The 23,503-nt window shown below is 51.5% G+C and overlaps 2 protein-coding genes and 1 pseudogene across 2 annotated transcripts in view; all 3 read right to left on the bottom strand.

The window, feature by feature from the left end:
• LOC131093388 (uncharacterized) overlaps window positions 1-23,503 on the bottom strand; it is a 270,394-nt gene that overhangs the window by 72,002 nt on the left and 174,889 nt on the right. The gene's annotated exons all lie outside the window — the stretch shown is intronic.
• Window positions 1-23,503, bottom strand: part of LOC131093366 (zinc finger protein 271-like) — a 158,738-nt pseudogene that overhangs the window by 25,697 nt on the left and 109,538 nt on the right.
• On the bottom strand, window positions 1,356-3,978 carry LOC131093453 (class II histocompatibility antigen, B-L beta chain-like). Its single transcript, XM_058040618.1, has 5 exons — window positions 3,834-3,978; window positions 3,094-3,363; window positions 2,243-2,527; window positions 1,532-1,638; window positions 1,356-1,431 (listed from the first exon to the last, which is right to left on the bottom strand). The coding sequence occupies exons 1-5, from the start codon at window positions 3,916-3,918 to the stop codon at window positions 1,423-1,425; spliced, it is 756 nt and encodes a 251-aa protein (XP_057896601.1). The 5' UTR covers window positions 3,919-3,978; the 3' UTR covers window positions 1,356-1,422.

The following is a 23,503-nucleotide window of genomic DNA, read 5'->3' as shown; positions in this document are numbered from 1 at the left end:
GGAGAAAGTAGCTTGGACTAGGAAAGAAATACGTTAGACTATGGGGATGTTAAGCAATCATCTTCATTTTTTCAACAAGTTTTCAAGTGAGAAGAATCAGGGGGAAATCACCTCACAAAACTCTTTTAGAAACTGCTGCAGAAAACTTGTTGGGTTTGGGGGCAAGATGTGGGGTTGGTGTGGGGTTTTCTTCAAGGTAACATTAGACCTGATGCACTTGCTTCACATTTCCAGGTCATCCTCACAGTCAGATGAGCTGCAACAACATAAATCCCAAAGCAAATTGTTGCTGGAGACTGAGGAATAGTCTCCTGTGTGGAGGCTGGAGTCCTCTGGGAATTCCCTTCCCATGTGCAGAAACCTCCAGCTGCTGCTCCCAGTGCAGGGTCCCCCTGTGCTCACAGGCCTCTGCAGCCACTGCAGAATTTGCCTCTTACCATGGCCGCCGTTTCCCTGAAGTAAGGAGGTTCTCCTTCCACCATCTCGATGGTCACAGTGCGAAAGGCCCAGATGTCCACCTTGGGGCCATAAGGAGATCTGGTCACAACTTCTGGGGCCATCTGGTGAGCAGTGCCCACCATGGAGCTGCGCTGGTCCTGCTCAGGGCTGAGCTGAGCGCAGAGGCCAAAATCAGCTGAGGACAGAAACACACCCTGTCAAAGGCAGCTGCAATGAGGAAACCAAGCACCAAGATTCCCCACTCTCAGTCTGAGAGTGCAGTAGTGAAGTCATCTGGAAAAGCCCTCAGGGCTGTAGCCAAGGAAAGATGGAACTGGACCCTTCAAGAAACCATGGAGGAAGGGGCGGGGGATGTGAGAGAGAAGAGGGGAAGGAGGCGGGAGAAGGAGTGGGGGAGGTTGGGGCGAGGGGGAGCGATTGACCCGGGGGAAGAGAAAGGGGAGATGAGGACAGGAGCAGAAACAAGAAAAGTAGTGGGGACCCCCCGGCCTTAATCGAGGTGTCCATGGGGGGCCAGGAAGATGTGGAACCCGCAGCCAGGAGTGTTCCCAACACGTGGGGCTCCGACCCTGGGGGTCACCCGGGATTATCCTGCGTGGATTCTCCCACGGCGGATGGAGATGGAGCGGCGCACGGAGCTCGTCCCGCACCGGGAACTGCGGGATCCGCGGGCAGCGACCCCTCCCCCCGGGCCCAGCCCCCACCCTTTGTCCCCCTCCCTTTGCCCAAATCCGTCCCATCGCCCCCCCCCCCCCCAAACCCCTCCCCATCGCCCCCCAATAAACGGCCCCCGGCCCAACTGGGAAGCTTTATTGGGAGCACTGGGAGCAGGCACTGGGCGGGGGCAGAGCACCAGCGGGGCTGGGGGGACACGGGACCCCCCCAAAATCAGCGGAGCGGGGACGGAGCGGGGGGTCCCGGCCGGGCCCGAGCCCACGGGGAGGGGCTGCGGCCGCCGCCGGCTCAGGAGCTCTGTGGGCAGAGAAAAGGGGGTGACACCGGGCTGGGGGCCCCGGCGGGAGCGCACACGCTCCGCCACGGCGGGGATGCCACCCCCGGCACCCGCCCTGACCTTCTTGCGCAGGGAGAAGCCGAGCCCCAGCGCCAGGAAGACGAAGCCAAAGACGAAGCCCCCGATGCCCGTCAGCATCTTGCTGCGGGCGGCGTCCGGCGGCATCTCTGGGGGGTCCGCAGGGCTCAGCACCCCCAAAACCTCTCAGCGATACCCCCTACCCTCCCAGCGCCCTCCCTGTGGCCCCCAGCCCAGCCAGGGCCCCCTGAAACCTCCCTCCGATCCCTTTTTGTCCTGGCCAGGAGCCACCAAAGCCTCTCCCGTCCCTCTCAGCATCCCACAGCCCCCTCCCAGTTGCCCTCCAGCGCCCCAGGACCCCCAAAGCCTCTCGCAGTCCCTTGGCAGCCCCAGCAGGACTCAGCCAGAGCCCTCCCAGTCTGTGCCCAGCACAACCGAGCTCATGGCGAGCCCCGCTTTGCCATCGCCGATCTCCTTCCAGCCCCTCCGGGCTCGCTGCGATCCCTCCCAGTCACAGCCAGCACCCCCAAACTCCCTCCCAGTCACACCCAGCACCCCCAAACTCCCTCCCAGTGCCCAGCAGGACCCCTCCAAGCCCATCCCACCCTCCCCAGCATCCCCCAAACCCCTTCCCGGCCCTTACCCAGCCCCCAGCCTCTCTCCCACTTCCAGCCCGGCTCTCTCCAGCTCCCTCCCAGTGGCTCCCAGCACAGCCCAGCGGCTCTGCCAGCGCCCCCAGGGGCTCCCCCGTACCCCAGTGCCGCCTCAGGGGCTGCTCCAGGCTGACGTGCTCCACCTGGCAGCTGTAGCTGAGCCCGCGCCGGGGCGGCGTTTCCAGCAGCACCAGCAGCTGGTAGGTCCAGTCCCCGTTGGGGACTACGTCGGTGGCCACCACGTGCTCCGAGAGCTCCTGCTGGCCCTGGAACCACCTCACCTGGATGGCAGCAGGGTAGAAATCCATCACGGAGCAGAGCAGGCGGCCGGGGCCGGGCTGGGAGCTCGAGGGGGGCACCAGCGAGATGGACACGCTGGGGGACACTGGGAGAGAGAGCGAGAGAGAGAGCGGGGACACGCTGGGATCAGCTGGGGGGCACTGGGAGAGAGAGGGGAGCGCTGAGATGGGCTGGAGGGGGACTGGGATAGACTGGAATGGACTGGGAAGGGACTGGGAGCGACTGGGAGTGACGGGGAGTGACAAGAAATGGCCAGGGTAAAGTGGTGGGAGGGACTGGGGATGGGCTCGGATGGACTGGGAATGTGTTGGGAGGGAGTGGGAGGGACTGGGCGGGAGTTGGGTGGCACTGCGAGAGGTGGGAGGGGATGGGGGTGCACTGGGAGAGAGGGTGGACGTCTGAGAGTGAACTGTGAGTGAACTGGGAATAGATTGGGAATTGATTTGGAGTGGCTGGGTGGGACCGGGAATAAACTGGGAGGGACTGAGAATGAACTGGAGACGATTGGGAGGGACTGGTAAGGTACAGGAGGCCCCGGGATGGGCACAAGGAGGGCTGGGGGCTCTGGGGAGATTCCCAGGGAGGTTTTGAGGGGCTCCAGGGTCATTGGCAGGGTAGGGCCCGAGGGGACACGCTCTGCCCCGCGCTCACCTCGGCGCTCCACGGTGATCGGGGTGTAATAGTCGTAGTTGTACCGGCAGTACCAGTCCAGCGCAGTCCGTGCGTACTCCAGTCTAGCCGGGTCGCTGTTCATCTTCCTGGCAAACCTCTCCCCATAGGGGGTGAACCCCACGTGCAGCCCCACGTCGCTGTCGAACATCACGAACTGCTCCCGGTTGTAGATGTACCTCTCCACGAACCTTACCGTTTCCGTGCCGTAAATGAAGTAACACTCGCACTTAAACATGAGCTGAAACACCCCTGTGTGTGCCGGACACAGCTCAGGGGCCGCCCCCCGCTCCGCACCCCCAGAGCTCCGGGGCCCACCCCGGATCCCCACTCCGCACCCCCTGTGCCCCACGGCCGCCATGGGACCCTCCTGCCCGCGCTGCCGCTTCCTCTTTGCCGCCCTTCCCCCATTTCCCCTTCCACATCCTCTCCCCTCCCACCTCCGGCCGCTCCCAAAATCACTTTTGGGGTCCCATTTCCCCATTTTCCCACAAATCCCTCAATCTCCAGCCTCCCTCCCGCTCAGTTTTGAGGTTCCCCCGTCCCCTTTTCCCCCCTTCCCCACCCTCTCCCACCGCTCCCTCTCCTCCCCCCACCCCTCAGCCCCTCCCGCTCTCCCTTTGGGGGGTCCCCTCCTCCTCCCCCTCCGTTCCGGCCTCCCCCCTTCGCCCCCTTTTCCCCCTTCTCCCCCCCTGTCCCAGCGCCTCCCGCCCCCCGCTCACCCGAGACCTGGGCGCCCGCAGCCGGGGGGGCTCCCAGCACCACCAGTGCCGCCAGCAGGGCCCCAGCTGCCGCCCCTCGCCCCATGGCCGGGGCCGGGCAGGGAGCAGCAGCCCCAAAGCAGCCGCGCTGCGCTGGGAGCGCCAGTCCGGAGCAGGGCGGGCTCGGCAGCGCCGCGCGCTCTCATTGGCTGCCGCCGCTTCTGGGCAGCGATCGGCCACAGCCTCTGCCCGGCAACCGATGAGGCAATCCAACACCCCGAGCTCTCATTGGCTGAGCCGCCTCCTGCTTGCGCTGCCATTGGCTGAGGCCTTTCCCGGACGCTGCAGCCCCGGGCTGGGGGTTTTTTGGGCAGGGGGAACCTTGGGGCGCTGGGAGCTCAGGTGAGCCCAGCAATGCGTGCCCAGGTGCGCGGCATCTCAGGGCTGCCCGTGGCGAGCGGTGACGCTGGCCTGATGCCAGGCACCCCCAGAGCCGCTCTGTCCCTGCCCCCCGCAGCCGCACAGGGACAGAAAATGGAACCGAGGGTTCCTGCGTGGGGACAAGGACCGGGAGAGATCCCGCAGCAAATCCCACACGGGCACAACAGATCCGGCCTGGGCACACGGAGGGAATTTATTACCAACCAAATCACAGCAGCACAAGGAGAAGGGAAAGAAATCTACCAACACCTTCCCCCTGCCCAACACGGATAACCCAGAACAGGGGTCACCAGGGCTCTGCCCAACGGGGGTCACTGGGGATCGTCCAGGGCAGATTCTCCCATGGGGGATGGAGCTGGAGCAGCGCACGAAGCTCTTCCCACACTCGGGACACTCGCAGTACCTCTAACTGGTGTGGAAGTGCTGGTGAGTGACGATCTCTGAATCCCACCTGAAGCTCTTCTGACATTCCCCACACTCCCAGGTCCTCTCCCCAGTGTGGATGTTCAGGTGTTCCTTCAGGGTGGAGCTGGAGCTGAAACCCTTCCCACATTCCAATCACTTGTGGGGCTTCTCCCTGCCATGAGGCTCCACCAGCTCTGAGCTCTGGCTGCATCTCCGGCCGCCTTCCTGGCTCAGGGAAGCTCTTTCCTCCTCACTCCTCCCTGGGCTGGGTTTGCAGCCCCTCCTTGTGAGGGGTCTCTGGGGCTTTTCCTCCTCCTCCATCTGGCCACAGCTTGGGAATGACAAACCCTGGTTTGGGGGAAACCAAGGTGGGAGCGCCTTGGAGTAGAGGCTCCTCCTGGCAAGGTCCCTCTCTGGAACTCAGCAGGAGTCTTGTGTCCATGAAAATCTCCACAAGGTCAAGATTCATCCCGAAAAAGCTCTCCCAGGAGTTCCCTATTGCTGATCTCTCCACTTTTGGGGTTCCAGAAGTTTCCTTTCCTCAGGATCATGGGGGTCCAATGGTTCCAGGGATTCTCCATTGTCCAGCGTCCTGCTTAGGGATGATGCAGAGGCTTTTGGGAGTCCATGGGGTCCCTTCTCCCCTGATGCTCTGCTTTGACATCCCAGGGATGCCAGGGGTCCCTCCTCTCCAGGCTCCCCCCCTTTCCAGTCTGCCGGGGTCCCCCTGCACTGGGATCGCCCCTCTCTGCTCTCCCTACTCTGGGGGTCCCAGGGGTTCCCCTCTTCTGCTCTCCCGGGGTCCCCAGGACCAATGTCCTCCCCTGCCCATACTGGGCAATGGCCACGTGGGCCCCCAAAGATCCCCCAAAGGGCTCAGCTTTGGGCTCCTGCAAGATCCAAACCTACACACACAGAGAAAAAAACCTCCCAGAGACACCAGATGATATTTGGGGGCAATTCCACAATCTGCGAGCTCCAAACACACCCCAATAAAAAACCCTCTCAGGGACCCCCCGATGGATTTGGGACGAGCTCCCCCTCCCCGCTCACCTGCAGGACGAGCTGGGGGCGATGGTCCCTTGGCAGCGGCCACAGGGGGCACTGGAACCTCCTGTTCCTGCTCCTGCTCCTCCTCTTCCTGCTCCTCCTTTTCCTCTCTCTTTCCTCCTCCTCCTCCTCCTTCCTAATCCCACTTCCTCCCCAGTTCCTGCCTCCTGTGTGGCAGCTCTGCTGGGAGCTGTGGCTGCAGCTCTGGGGGCCAGCAGAGCTTTCCTGCCCAGCTGCTCCTCTGAAGGCAGAGCAGTGTCAGCCTGCAGAGCACAGCTGGGACAGACTTGGTCCTTCTCAAGTGGCAAAGGAATGCAAGGAGGGCAGCGGTGTCTGTCAGAGCAGGACACCCTGGCTTGATCTTCATATCTAAAAGTGTGAATGCATCAGCTGCTGGAGACTGAGGCCCCATTAATCTTCATCCCAGCCTCAGACAGGAACATTATTTAGCTGTTTTTCTATCCTGCCTTTCATCTTCAAAGGGAACCTCAAGGCCTATTTAGGGAGAGATCCTGCTTGGGCTCAGTTTGGGGTATTAGTCCTACTTCAGTTGTTCACAGAGGAAGAGGGAGAGAAATGAGAAGATGGATGTCCAGAGCAAAGCTCTCTCCTAAATCCTGCAGTTGTGTTTGGGTCTGGTGTCAGTGACAGCCTGTGACAGGGATCACCTGAGCAATGGGTGTGTGTTTGCTTTGTTGTGCAATCCCAAACAAAGCAGTTGGATCTGAAATCGTGAAATCATCCGATCACCAGTTGGATCTGAAATCCCATAGAATTGCTAAAGGGTTCCTGGCTGTTTTACTCTGTTTTCACAGAACCAGAACTACCTCCTGCTTGCAAAATATGTTTGAATAATAATAAGAATGTTGAGGCCATTAGAGAAGACTAGGTGCAGAGAATGTTGTTAGAGCTTTGAGGCTGACAGCTGAGGGACCATTTCTGCAGAGCTTGCAAGGCCAAATGTCTCTGGCCACATGTCCTGTAAGCAGCTCCCAGCTGGCAGAGCAATGGGCTGTGGGAATGGCCCTTGCTGAGCTCTGGTGTCCCATCCCAAGGCAGTTGGGCACAGCCCGGCTCCGTTGCTCCAAAAAGTCTCGCTCAGTGTTTGCTGTGGCCTCCTGCCACAGACTCCTGCAGTTAAAGGCTGCAATGTCCCTTCAGGTGGCCATCAAGAAAATGAGTCTCAGAGGGCAGAACAGGGAACGAGCTGTGAATGAGATCCTGCTCCTGAAGGACAAGAAGAACCCCAACCATGTCAACTCTTTGGACAGGTGAGTGCTTCAGCTCTTATCCCGTGCCCGGGCCCTGCGTTAACCTTTCCTGGCATCCGGAGTCTGTAGCCTGTTTGGAAAATGCCTGACCCAGCCACATCTTCCCAAAACAACAGCCTGGCAGTTCACTCCCTCCGTGTGCTTTTGTTGCTTTGCTTTGGTTTTTCCTTCAAGTTCCTCCCTGTGTGCTGTGTCTCCCAAGAAGTGCTGGTAAACCATAGCAGAAATTATTTCCCTTGGCTTCTTCTTCCCAGCCCTTTTCCATTGCTACAGATGCCAGGAAGATCGGGTTCTTGTTTCCAGAAATGCCTCATTTGCCCAGTTTTCACTGGCCTTGCCTGGTTCTGAAGGGACTTTCTGAAAGGTTTCCTGACTGCTTTTGTCCCAAGTGCTGCACGGCCTCCTCCCCTGGATAACCCTGGCAGTTGTGTTGCCTTGTTCTGCAGGGAATGGTGGAACTGATGAGTTCAGAAGCTGAACCAGCTGGGGCCAAGGGTTTTGGTTCCACACTGATCTGGGCTGTTGCTAAACTGCATTTTTCACCTGCTTGCCATCTAAGGCCTCTCCTTTCTCACAGGTGTCTCCTTCTCCTTTAGACTGTGCAGATTCCAAGGGCTGTGCAGCCTGGCAGGAATGTCTCTCCATCTGATTCTGTCCTCACAGAAAAGTGACCTGGAAACAAAACTCCACTCCAGGCTTTTCCATGGGGGAATTGAGCTCTGCACTTTCATCTCCATGCCATTGCTTTCCTCTTTCAGCTTCCTTGTTGATGGAGATCTCTGGCTGGTGATGGAATACATGGATGGAGGAACTTTGCAGGACGTTGTGAGATAGACATGCGTGGCTGAAGGAGAGATGGCAGCTGTCAGTCAGGAGGTGAGGGATCCTGCTTGTCACTCCATGGCTGGGACACGATGATCCTTCCAAACAGGGCGTGAGAACAGGAGTGGCTCCATGCTCAGGGCTTTGTTTCTGTGTTGTTTTTGTGAGCTGGGGAAGAAAGAGCCTCTGCAGTGAACGGCCTGCCAGCATCACTGCACTTCTACTCTGTTCTTGTTCTCTCTCCTGCTGTTGTGGTACTCTCTGTCTGGTTTGGATTTGATTTGCTGTTCTCAGCTTTGCCTTGAACCGTTTGCCTGGAGCTTGTGAGCACTGCACTCCTGGCCTGTCATGGCAAAGCTGCTGCTGGCAGAATTCTGAACTGTCCTTTCTTGTGTGATATATTCCAGCCATTGGTTTTTGCCCTCGTGTTTCTTATTGTTATGTTTGCCCAATTATCCCATCATAAAAAAACCCGAACAATATTTGAGATAGCAGCAATTTTAACTGAATAGTTTAGAAAATATTATCGACGATATGATTTGATTAAAAATAAGGGATAATTCAGTTCAAATAATAGCACATAAGCAAAAGATAACTGCGGGGTACGGAGTGCAGGGCTCTTGGACGCTTGCCACCTCACGTACGGCTTGCCAAGTGAAGATTCCCCCCTTTTCTGTCATGTGTCAATGCCATCTCCTCCCATTTTCAATTCATCACATTTTTACCAGCGCCCTCATCACCACCTTTACCGTGCATGCTCCACCACTCGGTTTGGTGGTCGCACAAGTCTTTGGGGGTCATTTTGGATGAAGACCTCTCCTCTTCCTCTTTGTCCTTTAATTCACCTTTGGGTTACACATGCGCACCAAGTCAGGATAATGTAAGCCAAAACTAAGATATTACTACATTTTAGCATCAAAGCAATAAATCTCTTATAGCGGGCATTTTCCTGGGACCCGATCAGATTTTCCCTTCTCTCTGTTAATTTTTAGTAACTGTTCTCTCTTGCTTTTTCCTCCTATCCTTGAACATCTGCCAGGAGAGGGGGTGGAGCCCCTCCTCTCCTTTTCTTCTTTGGCATTACAACTTAGTTATCTGTTTTATAATTTCCAAATATTAATTACTGTATCAATATTGATTACTGTTTCAATTTTATCAGCATGAATCACACCTATTTACCACATTGTTCTCTCTCAGTGTCTGCAGGGCATGGATTTCCTCCATTCCAAGCGGGTGATCCACAGGGATCTGAAGAGCTCCAACATCCTCCTGGGCAGGGACGGCTCTGTCAGGCTGGGTGGGTGTTCCTGGCCAGGCACGGCGCTCCCGGGCTGCGGGTGTGGGGCTGCTTCCCAGGGAGGGCCAGAGCCCCACAAGGGCTGCTGGGGGCAATGCCCGGCCCCTGCTGCCAGCTGAGAGCGGCAGCCCCTGCAGAGAGCTCAGCAGAGGAGCAGGGTGCCAGCAGTGCCTTTGCTCTGCCTATGGCCCTGCCAGAGGGGCAGCAGTGGGAATCCAAAGCTCCAAGGGAATCAGTAAAAGCCACTGCATGAACCTGAGGGTTTCTTGAAGGGTCCAGTTCCATCTTTGCTTGGCTACAGCCCTGAGGGCTTTTCCAGCTGACTTCACTACTGCACTCTCAGACTGAGAGTGGGGAGTCTTGGTGCTTGGTTTCTTCATTGCAGCTGCCTTTGACAGGGTTTGTTTCTGTCCTCAGCTGATTTTGGCCTCTGCGCTCAGCTCAGCCCTGAGCAGGACCAGCGCAGCTCCATGGTGGGCACTGCTCACTGGATGGCCCCAGAAGTTGTGACCAGATCTCCTTATGACCCCAAGGTGGACATCTGGGCCTTTGGCACTGTGACCATCGGGATGGTGGAAGGAGAACCTCCTTACTTCAGGGAAACGGCGGCCATGGTAAGAGGCAAATTCTGCAGTGGCTGCAGAGGCCTGTGAGGACAGGGGGACCCTGCACTGGGAGCAGCAGCTGGAGGTTTCTGCACATGGGAAGGGAATTCCCAGAGGACTCGTGCCTCAACAGAGACGAAGATTTTGCAATCTTCAGCAACAATGTGCTTTGGGATTTATGTTGTTGCCACTCTTCTGGCTGTGAGGATGACTCGTGCCTCAACAGAGACGAAGATTTTGCAATCTTCAGCAACAATGTGCTTTGGGATTTATGTTGTTGCCACTCTTCTGGCTGTGAGGATGACCTGGAAATGTGAAGCAAGTGCATCAGTTCTAATGTTACCTTGCAAGAAAACCCCACACCAACCCCACATCCTGCCCCCAAACCCAACAAGTTTTCTGCAGCAGTTTCTAAAAGAGTTTTGTGAGGTGATTTCCCCCTGATTCTTCTCACTGGAAACTTGTTGAAAACATAAGGATGGTTGTTTAACATCCCCATAGTCTAAAGTATTTCTTTCCTAGTCCAAGCTACTTTCTCTGTGTCACCAAGCCTGAGCTTTCAGCAACACAAACCTCCTGGTCCTTGCCTGGCAGTGTCTGGGATGGGGCATCAGGAATGCATTTACTTGAGTGTCAGTGGCACTGCAGAGATGCACTTGATGTAAGAATCCTCTGAAATAACACAGGCAGACCACACTGACTCTGGAAAATGGCCTGTAAAGCTGGTGTCCACATTTGGAGAAGCAAAATGGGCTATTTCTGATGGAGGTTCCTACTGACAGAGTCAGCCAATGAAACTGGCTCTCAAGGCGAGATCATTTGGATGTTGCAGTGGTTGTGGCAGCCCCAGGGTTTGGGTTTTTTCATTGGCATAGCAAAATGAGCTCTGAGCAGCATCTGTGGCAGGGAGGAAAGTGCCCCTGGAGCTGGGGCTGAGGCCCGGGGTGGATGTGAGCCCGTGTGGGTGTGAAGGGAGCTGGCAGAGCGCTGAGTTTGCTTTCCCTGCAGGCTCGCGCTCTGATCCGGCAGAACGGGACCCCGCAGCTGCAGGAGCCCCGGCGCCTGTCGGCTCTGCTGCGGGACTGCCTCGAGTGCAGCCTGGAGCCGGACGAGGAGCGGCGCTGGGCTGCCCAGGAGCTGCTGCAGCTGAGAGCCAGGGGCTGCAGGGGAAGCAGCAGCGCCAGGGAGGGGTTTTCTTGTGGGGCCCCCTCCGACAGTCTCCAGTCTGGCTGCGTTCCACACGCAGAGCAAGCAGAATCCTCGCCTGCTCTGGTTTGGCAGGCTCCTTTGGAGCTCATCTGGGCCTGGTGCCCCACAGTGAGCAGGGACATCTTCGAGCAGTTCAGGGGGCCCAGAGCCCTGCCTGACCTGAGCTTGGATGTTTCCAGGGAGAAGGCACCTCCCACATCTCTGGGCGCCTTCTGTTGGTGTTTCCCCATTCTGCTGGTTAAAAAATTCTTCCTTAGATCTAATCTGAGCCTGCTTCCCTGTCCTCAGTCTCAAACCATTTCCCTTTGTCCTGTTGCAACAGAGCCTGTGAGGAACTTGACTCTGGAAAGTAACAGTTCATTTCTTTCCTTTGTATCCTTTGGGCAGCATCCATTTTTATCATCAGCCAAGCCTCTCTCCAGCCTGACCCCTCTGATCACTGCAGCGAAGCAACTGAGGGAGCAGCGGAGGAGAGGAAGCCCTTGAGGACAGCATTCAGTTACAGTAGTCAGGACAACTAGTTAGTTCTGGTAGTTAGCATGTTGGAAAAGAAAGAAAATTTAGCAAAATATTTAATTATAGTGAGTTGTGTGTGAACTGGTTTGTTAAAAAGTAGTTTTGTAGCCGTTGAAAAGTGTGTTGACTTTTTTGTGTAACCTAGCAGGTAGTCTTAGGGATTTAATAAATAATTAAACTAGTGCAGGAAAGTAAGAATGCTAACCTGTCTGGAGGCAGCATACAATGCTCTTAGAATAAGATAAGCAGAGGATTAATGATCTTGTTTGTGAACCAAGGAATGTATCACAAGGAGTCTGTGACCAGGCAAAGGGCACGGGGAACTGTTTCTTAGAGACTAGGCAAGGGGAACGGGGAACTTGTTTCTTGGAGACTGTTGTGAATCGCATGTATAAGAGGGAAGCACCCATACGTGAATTTGGGGGCTCGGGTTTTAGGGACGTGAGTCCCCCAAGCTCCCCGGGCCCTTAAAACTTATCTGAGTTTTGTGTCATTTATCAATCGGGCAACAAGCAGTGGTAGTTAGTTATGGTAGTTAGCACTGGTACTTAGTTATGGTAGTTAGCACTGGTAGTTAGTTTATGGTAGTTAAGATAGCCTGTTTGTTATGGCAGTTGTTTGAATAAAAACTCTCTTAACCCTCAACTGCCTTGCCATGTCCCTTCCTCCTCCCGCTGTGCCTCAGCTGCCCGGAGCAATGTGAGGGGAGAGCGGGCCCAGCCTGGCCCAGAGCTGAGCCCCAGCAGAGCCCTGGCAGAGCCCAGAGCAGCCTCGGCACCTGCAGATTCAGCCTGGAAGGAGGCGCTTGGAGCCTTTTTGGCTGCACCCAACTCTGGGTTACAAACTGGGTGTGCTGGAAAATGCCACCGGCTCTGCACGAGGGCAGAAGGGGCCCGGGGAAGGCCCAAATGCTCCATGCAAGGGAAAATCCTGCCCTGGCTTTGTTATAAATAACTAGGTAGTGTTGGCTTTTGCTATTATGTATTGACTTCTGCAAAATATTCTTAATCACAACAATTTTGATAGAGTACAGTTTGTAATCACTTTTCACTGCTTTTGCTGTGGTACGATTTGTCAGGTTTTTATGGCCAATGCCCTGGCCCCTGTTAGCTCATATCCTCAGAACATCATTTATGAATTTTATTTGAGTTTGTGGAGAGTGTGAAAAACATACATTATAGTTCTGGCTTTTGCAAAATATTAAAGTGGATGCCATGTGTTGTGCATTAGAATGTGAACTTTTGCAGAAGTAGCTGTGATTGTGAAATAATAATTAATGCTTTTATTTTTGTAAATAACTGACAATTACACTTCAGAGATATTTGTGAAATAGCCAATGTTCATTTCAAGTAGTTGTGGAAATAGCTAAAACTGTCTGCATGGTCAGATAACATTTCAGGAAGGGATGTGATGAGGACCCCTGCCACTGACCCTTGCACTGTGAATAACTGTCACCTGCTGAAACCACAGAACAGGGGCCCTTGTGAGGGAGTGACACACAACCCTCAAAACAGCAATCCACGATTCCTGCACGTACTCTAAAAAGACAGGTTGGGGGTCAAACCAACCTAAAGAATTCCTAGAACATGTAAACGAGTTCAGAGAAATGTTTGAATGTGTATAACCATTATGAATATGTATTTGAACAATAGACTGGAAAAACTAGACAAGAAGAGTTGCTGTGGTTAACCAGTGTGCCTCTGGCCATCGCCAAGCACCCAGCGCTGTTACTGATTTGTCCCTTATTATTCCTTATTAAACTTTAAAATATTCTAAAGAGTGAGGCTCATTTCTCACAAAACCCAAGGTGCTCACCCCTTGTTCTTCCCCCAAAGCCAGGATTTGTCAATCCTAACCTTTGTCTGGACAGAGGAGAAGGAGGCTGCAAGGAAAAGGAAGATGCACTGGTGTGGAGGCCCATGGGAGTCTCAATCTCCCACCCGTGGGGGACTGGTCCCCAAGAACAAGAATAGATTTCAAGGTTATGGTGAGAAGCTTGCTTCTCCTATAGATCTTTGTAGGCACATGCTGATTTACGGAAAGTTATGTTACCCCATTGGCCCGTTGGCCTAATTACCCTAGATCACCCCCTATTACCCATCTTTGGTTAGTCCCTAGAATGTTCTCCCTCTCTGTCCCTCCATTGGCTCTAATTTACTGCATTCTGTTATGAACAAAAATTCGGTTAAGAGAAATTTTTTTGTGAGAAAAAGTTTCAAAGAGGCAGCCAGATCACTGGCCCTGCCCAAGTTCTGCGCGTTTTGTTATTGTAATCACGGGTCGTTGTCATTAATGGTTGTTTTTGTATTAGTAAAAGCCCTGGCTGGGGTGAGTTAATGGCCGTTCTCCTGGGTGGGGACCTTCCCGAGGCTAAGTTGTACCTTTCCCAGAATAGTGAAGACACCTGAGAGGGTGGGGGGGGGGTTATGCAAAGTGACTCCCAAGACCAGAATACTTTGTGGGACCCCCGACTCCAAACCCACGGAGAAACCCCAAAAACAACGAGCCACCTAAGAGTTGAGAGACTGGAGTGATGTCTGGATGTGAGGAGCCGAATGCTGAGCCTGCAGAGATGCGGAACACCTTCGGACCCTCGTGCCCTGACCATGAGAGACGACCCCAGCGGTGAGACCAGGCCGACTGAGTGGGAGGATTACCATCTGACAGGGATCAGCAGGCCCTAAAGGCTCCCACGAGGACTGGATTTTCCCCGAGCTCTGCCCCTAGTGGACAGAGCTGTGCATATCCCCCTCCTCTGAGTTGCCTTGGGAGAGACGACGGACGCTGCAGACCCGTCGAGCCGCCCAATCCTGAGCTGATCACTTTTAATAAAGGCATTAAAAAGGAGAAGAAGTCTCCTGGCCCTGTTTATTTCAGCTGGGGCCTCGTCCGGGACAGCCATGCCGCAAGAGGACTCAGGACTGGCCTTCTTGGATCTTCAGAGGACAGCTGGCTACCAGGACCAGAGAGATCGGCTCAGGACAGCAACGCAGAGGAGCACCGGAGCACTGGACTGGTGAGAAATCCGGTGGCAGGAGTGGGAGACATGCGCATGTGTGTGTGAGTGAGACGAGGGCCGGCAGCCGGACCTTCGAAGTGAGAGTGGACCCCTCAGTACTGCGGTTCCGGCTCTTCGCGAGAAAACCGGCCAGGAACAGGGGGAAGCGCGTGGAATTAGCGTGAGTGAAGTCGTCTCCCAAGGGGGAATAAAGGGCCCCCTCACTCTGGGCGTGTGGAGTGAATTACTGTGTATGTGTGGCACGCACCCCAAAGTCCTGACAAAGGGAGGTCAGGCACTTTTGTAAGTCTCGATAAGGATTCGAGTAAGATTTGTCAGTCCCGAGAAGGATTCGGGTGGTTCACAAGCCCTGCAGGCAAAGTAAGTCCTGACAAAGGGAGTCAGGCACAAACCCCAGCGAAGGAAGCTGCGGTTTGCTTTTAAGTCCTGATACGGTGAAGCCTAAAAATTGGCGGGTTAGGCGAACTAAAAAATCAGGCAGTTGTTTTTCCTGACTGAGGGAGTCAGGCACGACCCAGATTCTTGGCCGAGGCTTCGTGTGTTCAAGTCCCGATAGATGTAAGACCTGACGCTGGGAAGTTGGGCAATCAAGAGATTGGGCAGTTGTTTCAGTATAAAGTCCTGAGCATCAGGCAGAAATTTGAAGTTCAGTGGAGGAGGCTGAAGCTCCTCAAACAAGGTTTTCTTTGAAATTCCCGGTCAGTAGAGGCACCTTTGGGACTTTTTTATTGAGACCTGAAAAATGGATGTTGTAATCGTAAAAAGACCGGCAAGAGACTGAGGTATATACATCCCAATAGTCCCTTAGGAGAACTGTTAGTAAAATGGGATTCTATAGAGGCCACGGAGGGATTAGATAAAGTGAAAATGATCCATTATTGTATGGAAGTCTGGCCAGAATTAGAGGTGCAAGGAGGATGGCCTTGGTGTGGGACAAAGGATAAGTGGATATGCCAACAATTAAATAATTATCTGACAGCTCGAGGCGATACTGTTCCTGAGCAATTACTGTATGTATCTTGCTGGTTAAAGAGCGCTGTTGGGGATGAAGGGGTGCGAATTTGTAAGGTACAGAGGAAGAAAGAGGGGAATGAAGGAGGGGATGATAGAACTAGTAAAAGATGGGACCCCCTGGATTATTTGCCTCCTTCTGCCCCTCCACCTTATAATCCTCTTCTTCAAGCACCTCAAATGGCAGGTCCGGTTCCTCCCCCGGCTGCCATCTCATTACCACCTGCTCAAATTCTTCCTTCTACCTCTTCAGCTTCTCCTATGATAAACCCAGTATCCCCTCCAGTTCCTTCTGCATCACCACAAGTGCCTACTCCACCTCTGCATTCTCCACCCCTTCTCCAGCTCCGCTTAATATCTACTCAGGCTCTTCTCCCCCTCCTATTGCTGTCCTTTTACCTCCTCCTAGTTGGGACACAAATGCCTCCTTGCCCAGTAAACAGCTATCAGCAAATACACCTGCTGATGGGCAGAACATTCAGGGTAACCCAGAGAACCCACAAAGTAGTTTGGCATCTGAAGATGGGCCTTACTGTAGCACCAGATCCAAGACCTCCAAGGCAGAGAGACTCTTCCCCCTCAGAGAGGTTCCTATGGGAGGAGTGGCAGGAGGTGTTGGCTTTGTGAATGCTCCCCTAACTGCTTCTGAGGTGAGAGGATTCAAGAAAGAGTTGGGGCATTTAGCTGAGGACCCAGTGGGCATAGCCAACCAAGTGGATCAATTTCTAGGTCCAAATATCTACACTTGAGGGGAGATGAATTCCATCCTGAGTATATTATTTTCCCCAGAAGAGGTCCAGATGATAAAGGCGGCTGGCATAAAAATTTGGGAGAAAGATAACAGTCCAGGACCCCAGGTGCCATCAGGTGAACAGAAATTGCCACTAACGGATCCCAGCTGGAACCCTAACCAGGAGGAGGGGAGGAAGGCCATGATGGAATATAGGTCTTTGATAATACGGGGGATCAAAGAGTCAGTTCCCAAAGGAACTAACACCCAATTGGCATTTGAGGGTACGCAAGAGAAGGATGAAGCCCCTGCTGCCTGGCTTAACCGCCTAAAGCAGAACTTCCAGTTGTACTCTAGAGTAGACCCAGACACCCCAGGAGGTCAAATGCTACTAAAAGTCCAATTTGTTACCAAATCTTGGCCTGATATAAGGAGAAAACTGGAAAAGATGGAAGATTGGCAAGAGAAGGACATTAATGAGTTATTAAGAGAGGCATTGAAGGTGTATTTAAGGAGGGAGGAAGATAAAGCAAGGGCCAAGGCTAAGATCATGGTTGCTGTAGCTAGAGAAAGTGCAGGGTGGGCGGGTCCACCACCAGGAGGAGGCAAGGATAGGCCAGTACTGTCAGGTGCAAGAGGGATGGAGACACCTCAAGTCCCTTTGAGAGAACGACATTGCTATTACTGTGGAAAGGCAGGACATGTGAGGAGGTTTTGTAGAAAGCTCAGTCTCGATGAGGCAATAGCCAGGGAACAAGATAATTTAGGGAAGATCCTTAAAGGTGACAATTACAGGGTCAGGGGCTTTACACTTAGGGGACCCGATGTAACATCTAGAAGAGCCCTTGGTAAACTTTGAAGTGGGACCCTTAAATGAAGAATTAGAATTTTTGAGTAGATACAGGAGCAGATAAGTCCTGTCTCAACAAAGTACTAAGAAGTATAGTATAGTATAGTGAAAAACATCTGAAGTTAGACAAAAACAGCTAGGTAGAAAGGATATCCAATAGCACCAAAACTGGCTAGTAATACTTAACTTGTAATAAGTGATGTGGAAGTAAAAGGTACCTTATTGTTGTCTTGTTGTGTGTGTGAGAGTGAGTCACAAAGTCAGCCTCAACTTCCCGGGCAGGTGGGAAGGGGGCAGTGGAAGTGTGTGTATGTGTGACCTGCAAACCAGGCTTGTGTCCCCCGGGCGGGTGGGGGCTGTGGCTGAAGTGTGTGTATGTGTGACCTGCAAACCAGGCTTGTGTCCCCCGGGCGGGTGGGGGCTGTGGCTGAAGTGTGTGTATGTGTGACCTGCAAACCAGGCTTGTGTCCCCCGGGCGGGTGGGGGCTGTGGCTGAAGTGTGTGTGTGTGTGACCTGCAAACGAGACTAGTGCTCCTCAGGTGTGTGAGGGAGCTGTAGCTGTGAGAGCGTGAGTGACACGCAGACAGCCTCACAGGTGAATGTGCACCAGAGGCAACCAGAGCCAGGGCCCTTCCAAGAGGCCCAGGGATACTGAGACCTGTGGGCCAACCCCAAGGTGAGGGGAGCCACAGTGATTTTCTAGCAATAATGATCCAGTTTGTGTCTTGAGGGTGTGAAGGAATGTGTGAGAATGCATATAGACAAATAAGAATAGAAGTAATGTAGATTGTGCATTATAAGTTTTACCACATCTCCTTAGAGGGAAGTGTATTGTGTAGAAGAATGGCGTAAGAAAAAAAAAAGAAAAAAAAATTCAAGTGTAAGGGGTTGAAAGAAGTATTTAAGCTGTAAGTGAAAGTGAGAAACAGAAGCAAGAGATAAATAGATAAGATCTTGAAAAATAGAACAGAAAACCAGTGAATTAAATACAGAGAAAAATAGGGGAATAAAAATACTTCGGGAGTTAAGGTAGCTGAGAAATACAACTCCTTGCAAAATACAGAGTATGTAGAAGTTGATGAGAGAAACATGCAAGCTATGGAAAAAGAGAAATTAACCAATAACATTAAACAGAGAAACTGAGTTTTGATAAAATCATTAAATAGCAGACCATTAAAGCCTGTGTTTGAAAGTCCGTTTCAGGTACTCTTCCTTACTAATTCAACGGTGCAGACCAAAAGGAAAAGGTTGGACTCACATCACTCTCACCCCCTGGCATTGGACCAGGATTCAACACCAGTTTTTTTTCCCTCTGGCATTCTGGCATTGGACCAGACTGCACCCCATTCTTCCTCTGGCATTGGACCGGACTCCACCCCTTTGTCCTTCTGGCATTGGGCCAGAGTCCCAGTTTTTCCCTCTGGCATTGGACCAGAGTCCACATCACTCTCACCCCCCGGCGCTGGACAAGATTCATCTGCTTCACAAGTTAATTCACCTGAGTATACTGTGATTTAAAGTTGACTATGTGAAGGTCCGCCCGAAATAAACGGGTGACGAATGATTTTTGGGTGCAAAAATAACCAACACAAGGCACAGGGGTTTTGCAGTAACAAATCAACAAGGTGCAATTTATTGATTATAACCACAGCTAAATATGCATTTGGTTAAGGGATCTGGGGAAGAGAAAGGTAAGACAAGGAAAAAGGGAGGAAAGAAGTTCAGGGAATGGGGTATAGCTACCAAAACGTGATGTCTTCGGGGTCCCGCCGCCGAAACTCGCTGGTACACGTCTTGGGGAGTACTCAAAGGACAGTCGGGCCGAACCCCAATATATATACTGTTCTTGGTTGGGGGAAGGTAACTGAAATTAGGTTTCCATGGAGGGGAGAAGTCCATTGTTTTCATGGCCGAATGCTCACAGGTACGTTAAGTTTTCCCCCTCCCTGAGTTGGGAGGGAGTACAGTCCCAGTCTCTGGAAGGAGGTTGCCAGGGGGGTGCCATGAGGGTGCCATGGGGGTGTCAATAGGGTGCCAGAGGGGTTCTTGGTTCCTTGATGAGGGGATTCGCATCTCTGTTGGTCTGTCACGGTGGTTGAAGACAGGCAAGAGGGGTCTTCTCATGGAGCGGAGGGGAACCACCCCAGAGCTCAGTCCAGCCAGCTCAGGAGTTTGGAAGAAAGTCCAGTTCAATTGTCCAGAAAAGGGCAGCATGCCCCCTTCGAGTACAGCATGGCGTGTTCTGCAAGCATCACTTGTGAACACACTAGATAAGCAGGAGACTTTCTTTCCCAACTGGCTCAGCACTTTTAACTCTTCGGTAGTCTTTTCTCATGACAATTGTGAGGCAAAAAATGAAGAATTTTCGGATGGACTTCTACACGACCCCGTGACTCACGATTGTCTTGAGGAATCTTCATCAGCAGAGCTCTAGAGTGTCTTTGAAACTCGTTGCACGTTGGTAGCATAACCCCGGAAAAGTAGGGATGACAGGAGAGAGGGGATAAAAGGGGAAGAGAAGGAAAAGAAAAAGGGAAAAGGGGAACCAACAAACATAAACATAATTATTATTGATCATCATAACAACTTCACACGTGGTTATTTGTTACAACAATTTCAAAAATTATGATTAATTTTAACAATTTCAAAAAATATTAATCAATTAAAGCAATATCATTTGTTTAACAATTTCAAAATGATTAAAACAAATCACAAATAATCAAAACAACAAACAAATCCTAATATAATCATCGTCTTTTAAAATTATTTTCTAAGAATTAAAGTAACTTCCTGCAAATCATACTTGATATTTAAGAAGCTGTTCTGAAGCACATATGCCTGATTCAGAACCTTTTCGTATCAAGTGTTTTGGGGACATCTATTGTATGGAGTACATCAGCTAAGTGGTGTGCATTGACTACAGCTGACAGTTTCTTAAGCTTTTTCATCATTCTCCAATTCAAAATGAATAGGGCTGCTGACAAGATAAAGCCAAGCGTAACTAGGATCAAAAGAACAACAATTGGATGGCACACACTGTTCAGAACACCTGTGGCAGTAGGTGACCACCCAAAGAGAGTATCCCACCACCTATGCTCAGCATCCTGCTTTACCCTCTCCATAACCCAGTGTATTTGGTTCACGTTGTGATGAACAGTCACCAAGGTCTTCTGTCCGCTCTCCTTGATTTTCTCGAGGATGTCAATCAGGTCTTGATGGAGCAATAGTTGTCTCACGAGGGTGAGGTTCATTCCGATAGGAGTGGGCATCAGTTTCTGGATCAGCGTGTAGTTGGATTGCAGTAGGTGGTGAGAAGTAACTGGAGCTTCATAAGAGAAATCGCATCCTACTATCTTAGTAAAGTTACAAGCACAAAAATTTGAATGATTCTTTGTATCTACTACAACATCTTCTACAAAGACAGAATCACATGTCGTTCTAAAGCATGCACAGCCATTGCCTATGTATATAAGAACTGTCTGGGTATTCTCATGTGGACGAATCTCGAAATGACAGATGTTCTGCTCTGTGTCCAAACAGATATCCTGAGCTACAATTGCGTTGCTTTCACAGATAAACCCTTGCTGTTCTCGGACAACACAAGTTTCCAGGTTAACAGTTTGCCATTTATCATCAACCTGACGGGCCCATCCCCTATGTTCAGTAGGATAGAGAACAGCTCCGTCATGGTTTAATCCTAATGCAATAACAGGGAAGACCAAATGTACAGAGGCATTGCGTATGGTTAGGACAAAAGCAGTGGCTGTGTTTGAAATGGGATCATAGGTAAAGTTCACCAGGTTCCACCAGGATTGGAATTCTCTTTCAAATTCAGTGGCACTGTCCCAGATTATTTTCCGAATTTCTGTGGGGAAGGTGCCTTCCTCGCCCTCTCTTATGATTGCAGCAGAGACAGATTGCATCCACAATTGTGCCTGGACACAGCTGAGGGCTAAGGAAACATTGTTCTGTGTAGCACTAAGTGCATCAATTACCAATTTGTGATCATCCACATTCACTCTTTCCCAATTTGGCAAAATGTTTGACAGCAGCCACTGGTGTGTCCCTAAGGCTGACAGAGATGACCTCAGTGGTTGCTGCAGTCCGGCCAGATCTCTAGTTGTAGCAGCCAATTTGTTCATTAGTACTTCAGAGTCAATGCTATTCAGAATTCCCAATCCTGTACCAACAACACCGGTCACATCCCTTGGTGTTCTCTTAAAAGAGCTTCGTTTCCGAAGCCAAGTGGTCCAGCCTTCAAAAGAGGTTTGCAGGAACGGAGAACAGGCTGGTTCAATATCTGAAACATTGTTCTGCATTAGCAATTTTACCTGTTTGAGAGACCATGCCGGATTGAACAATATTTGTTGTTGACCAGTTTTCCTGATCACATAGGGTCCAATCTCGAAAATTATTGGGATGAGTATGACTGGTGGTATGGGTGTAGTGGTAACAGTGGTGACAGTGGGAGCAGTGGTTTCAACATTAATTATAAATTTAAAAGAAAGGCCTTGAGTATCTTTGGCCCAGAGACAAATTACTTCTGTAGTGCCGGTTAATGTGAAACTGTACCAGCAATCCCGTATGCTTGGGTGCGTGCAGATTTGCTGCTGTTCGTTTTCCCGATCTGTGGAAACACTGATTGATCTTGCTTTGCTGTAATTAGACCCATTAACCATTCGGCACCCAACACTAATTTTTTTCACGCACTACTCCATGAACTTGCCAGGTTCTGCGTCTTTCCCATTCTTGTCTGGTGTACAGCATATCCTCATGTGTAACTACTGTTAGCAAGTTCAGACCCGTGACATCTCCCATCCCAGCGACATGTCACGTAAGTGGGTTTGGCCAAAGTAAAACTGTACCAGCAATCAAGTGATTCATCATTACAATCTTTTGTAATTGCAACATTGGTGGTTTTGGCACTAGAAACATAACTACCAACATGTTCCTGGCGACAACACAGAGTAAGGGGACTTTCTATTTTGGAACAACCCCATTTCTTTGTGGGACACAATCTTGCTGAGGGGATGTTCAGATAATTCTTTCCGCCTGCTTCCATAAAATTTCCAGCAATTATGATGGAGGTGGCCTTTTCATGGAGGGTTCCTTCCACTTTTCTGCATGTTACCACAATTGACTCACCAACCGTTCCCGTAAGGGTTCTCATCAACTCATTCTGGTCCCACCTCCACTCATTCGGGCGGTACAGCTTGGAGTCATGCTGCACTAGGGTTGCCAGGCTCGGGTAACGGCCCTTGGGATAGGTTCCAAGGGCACTGGTGTGCTGAACAATGGCTTCAAGCCACAGCTGCTCACCAGGGGGTTGTCCATGAAATTGCGGTAAAATGCAGAAAAGTATTAGCAAGGTTATCATGTTTTCAGACGACTCTCATGTCCCTCGGGGTTCACCTGTAAAAGCAAGAACAACAAAAATTCCTGCCACTGAGAGGCAGAAAGGAGTTTAAAATGAGGGGATTATCCAGCGTGTGTGTATGCGGTGCTCTTTTCCAAGAGCGTCAGAGGCTACCCATGCATATTTATTCAGAGGGGTTTTCAGCACAAGTGGTACCTCGCCCACCGAGGGGAGGTCCACTAAGACAGGTTGTCCAGGGTAATGCGATGGATTGTTGGCATCGTCAGGACCTTCCAGCGAAGGGATGATGCTTGGAGGTGTGGGGTAAAAGCCAGTGACTTTGGGGCAGCCATTCACTCAGAAGGAAGAGTCAAAAAGACTGAACTGTGTGGGAAAAAAAAATTGGTATCAGAGTTCTAATATTGCTTAAAATGTTTTAAGACTGTTCTGTGTAAACTATGTTGGTAAAAAGTTTAAGACTGTAAATAAGTAATTCTGGTTAAGTTCCCCAATTTATTTCTAAAGACTCCAGGTTAATCCTCTACAGAACACTCCCCTGGGGGAAGCCAAAATTGGTAGGGAACAGAGCAAGAGAGGTTTAACCAGAGAAATGGGTAGAAGGGACTCTAAAGAGCTTGGAAGCTTTTCCTCAGTAAAATTCCCCAAGAGGCAAGGCCGGGTGGGCAGGCTGTGTGAGATGACCCATACCGGACTCTTGGGAAGGGTAGTAATGATGGCTCTGATGGCTGGTGGTGCTCAGGGGAGCCCAGCTGAGCCATGAAATGAATGCTACCAACCCCTCTGTGAGGAGGAAGTGAGCTCCTTGGAGAGTCCACATCAGTTCTAACCCTGATTGTGTTAACCTTTCCGAATTGGTCCTTTATCAGAAAAATAAGAGAGTGTATTGGATAGCATACAATACTGCCACTTTTAGGCAGCCACTTCTAGGAGAGTGCCCTATAGGGGAAGCCTGGTTGTGCTTTGAATGGGATGCTGCTGAAACAAGCTCAGCAGATCTAGTAAAAAGCAAAGAAATGGTGAAAATGGTAAGAAAAATTGTTTGTTACAAGTATCTATATGAGTGTACTGGGAAAGAGATAAACTCCTT

The sequence above is a fragment of the Melospiza georgiana genome, chromosome 25 (assembly GCF_028018845.1).
Source record: "Melospiza georgiana isolate bMelGeo1 chromosome 25, bMelGeo1.pri, whole genome shotgun sequence".
NCBI classification, from domain to species: Eukaryota; Metazoa; Chordata; class Aves; order Passeriformes; family Passerellidae; genus Melospiza; species Melospiza georgiana.
Note: the sequence above shows the minus strand (reverse complement) of the source record. Positions and strands in the feature narration are given on the sequence as shown.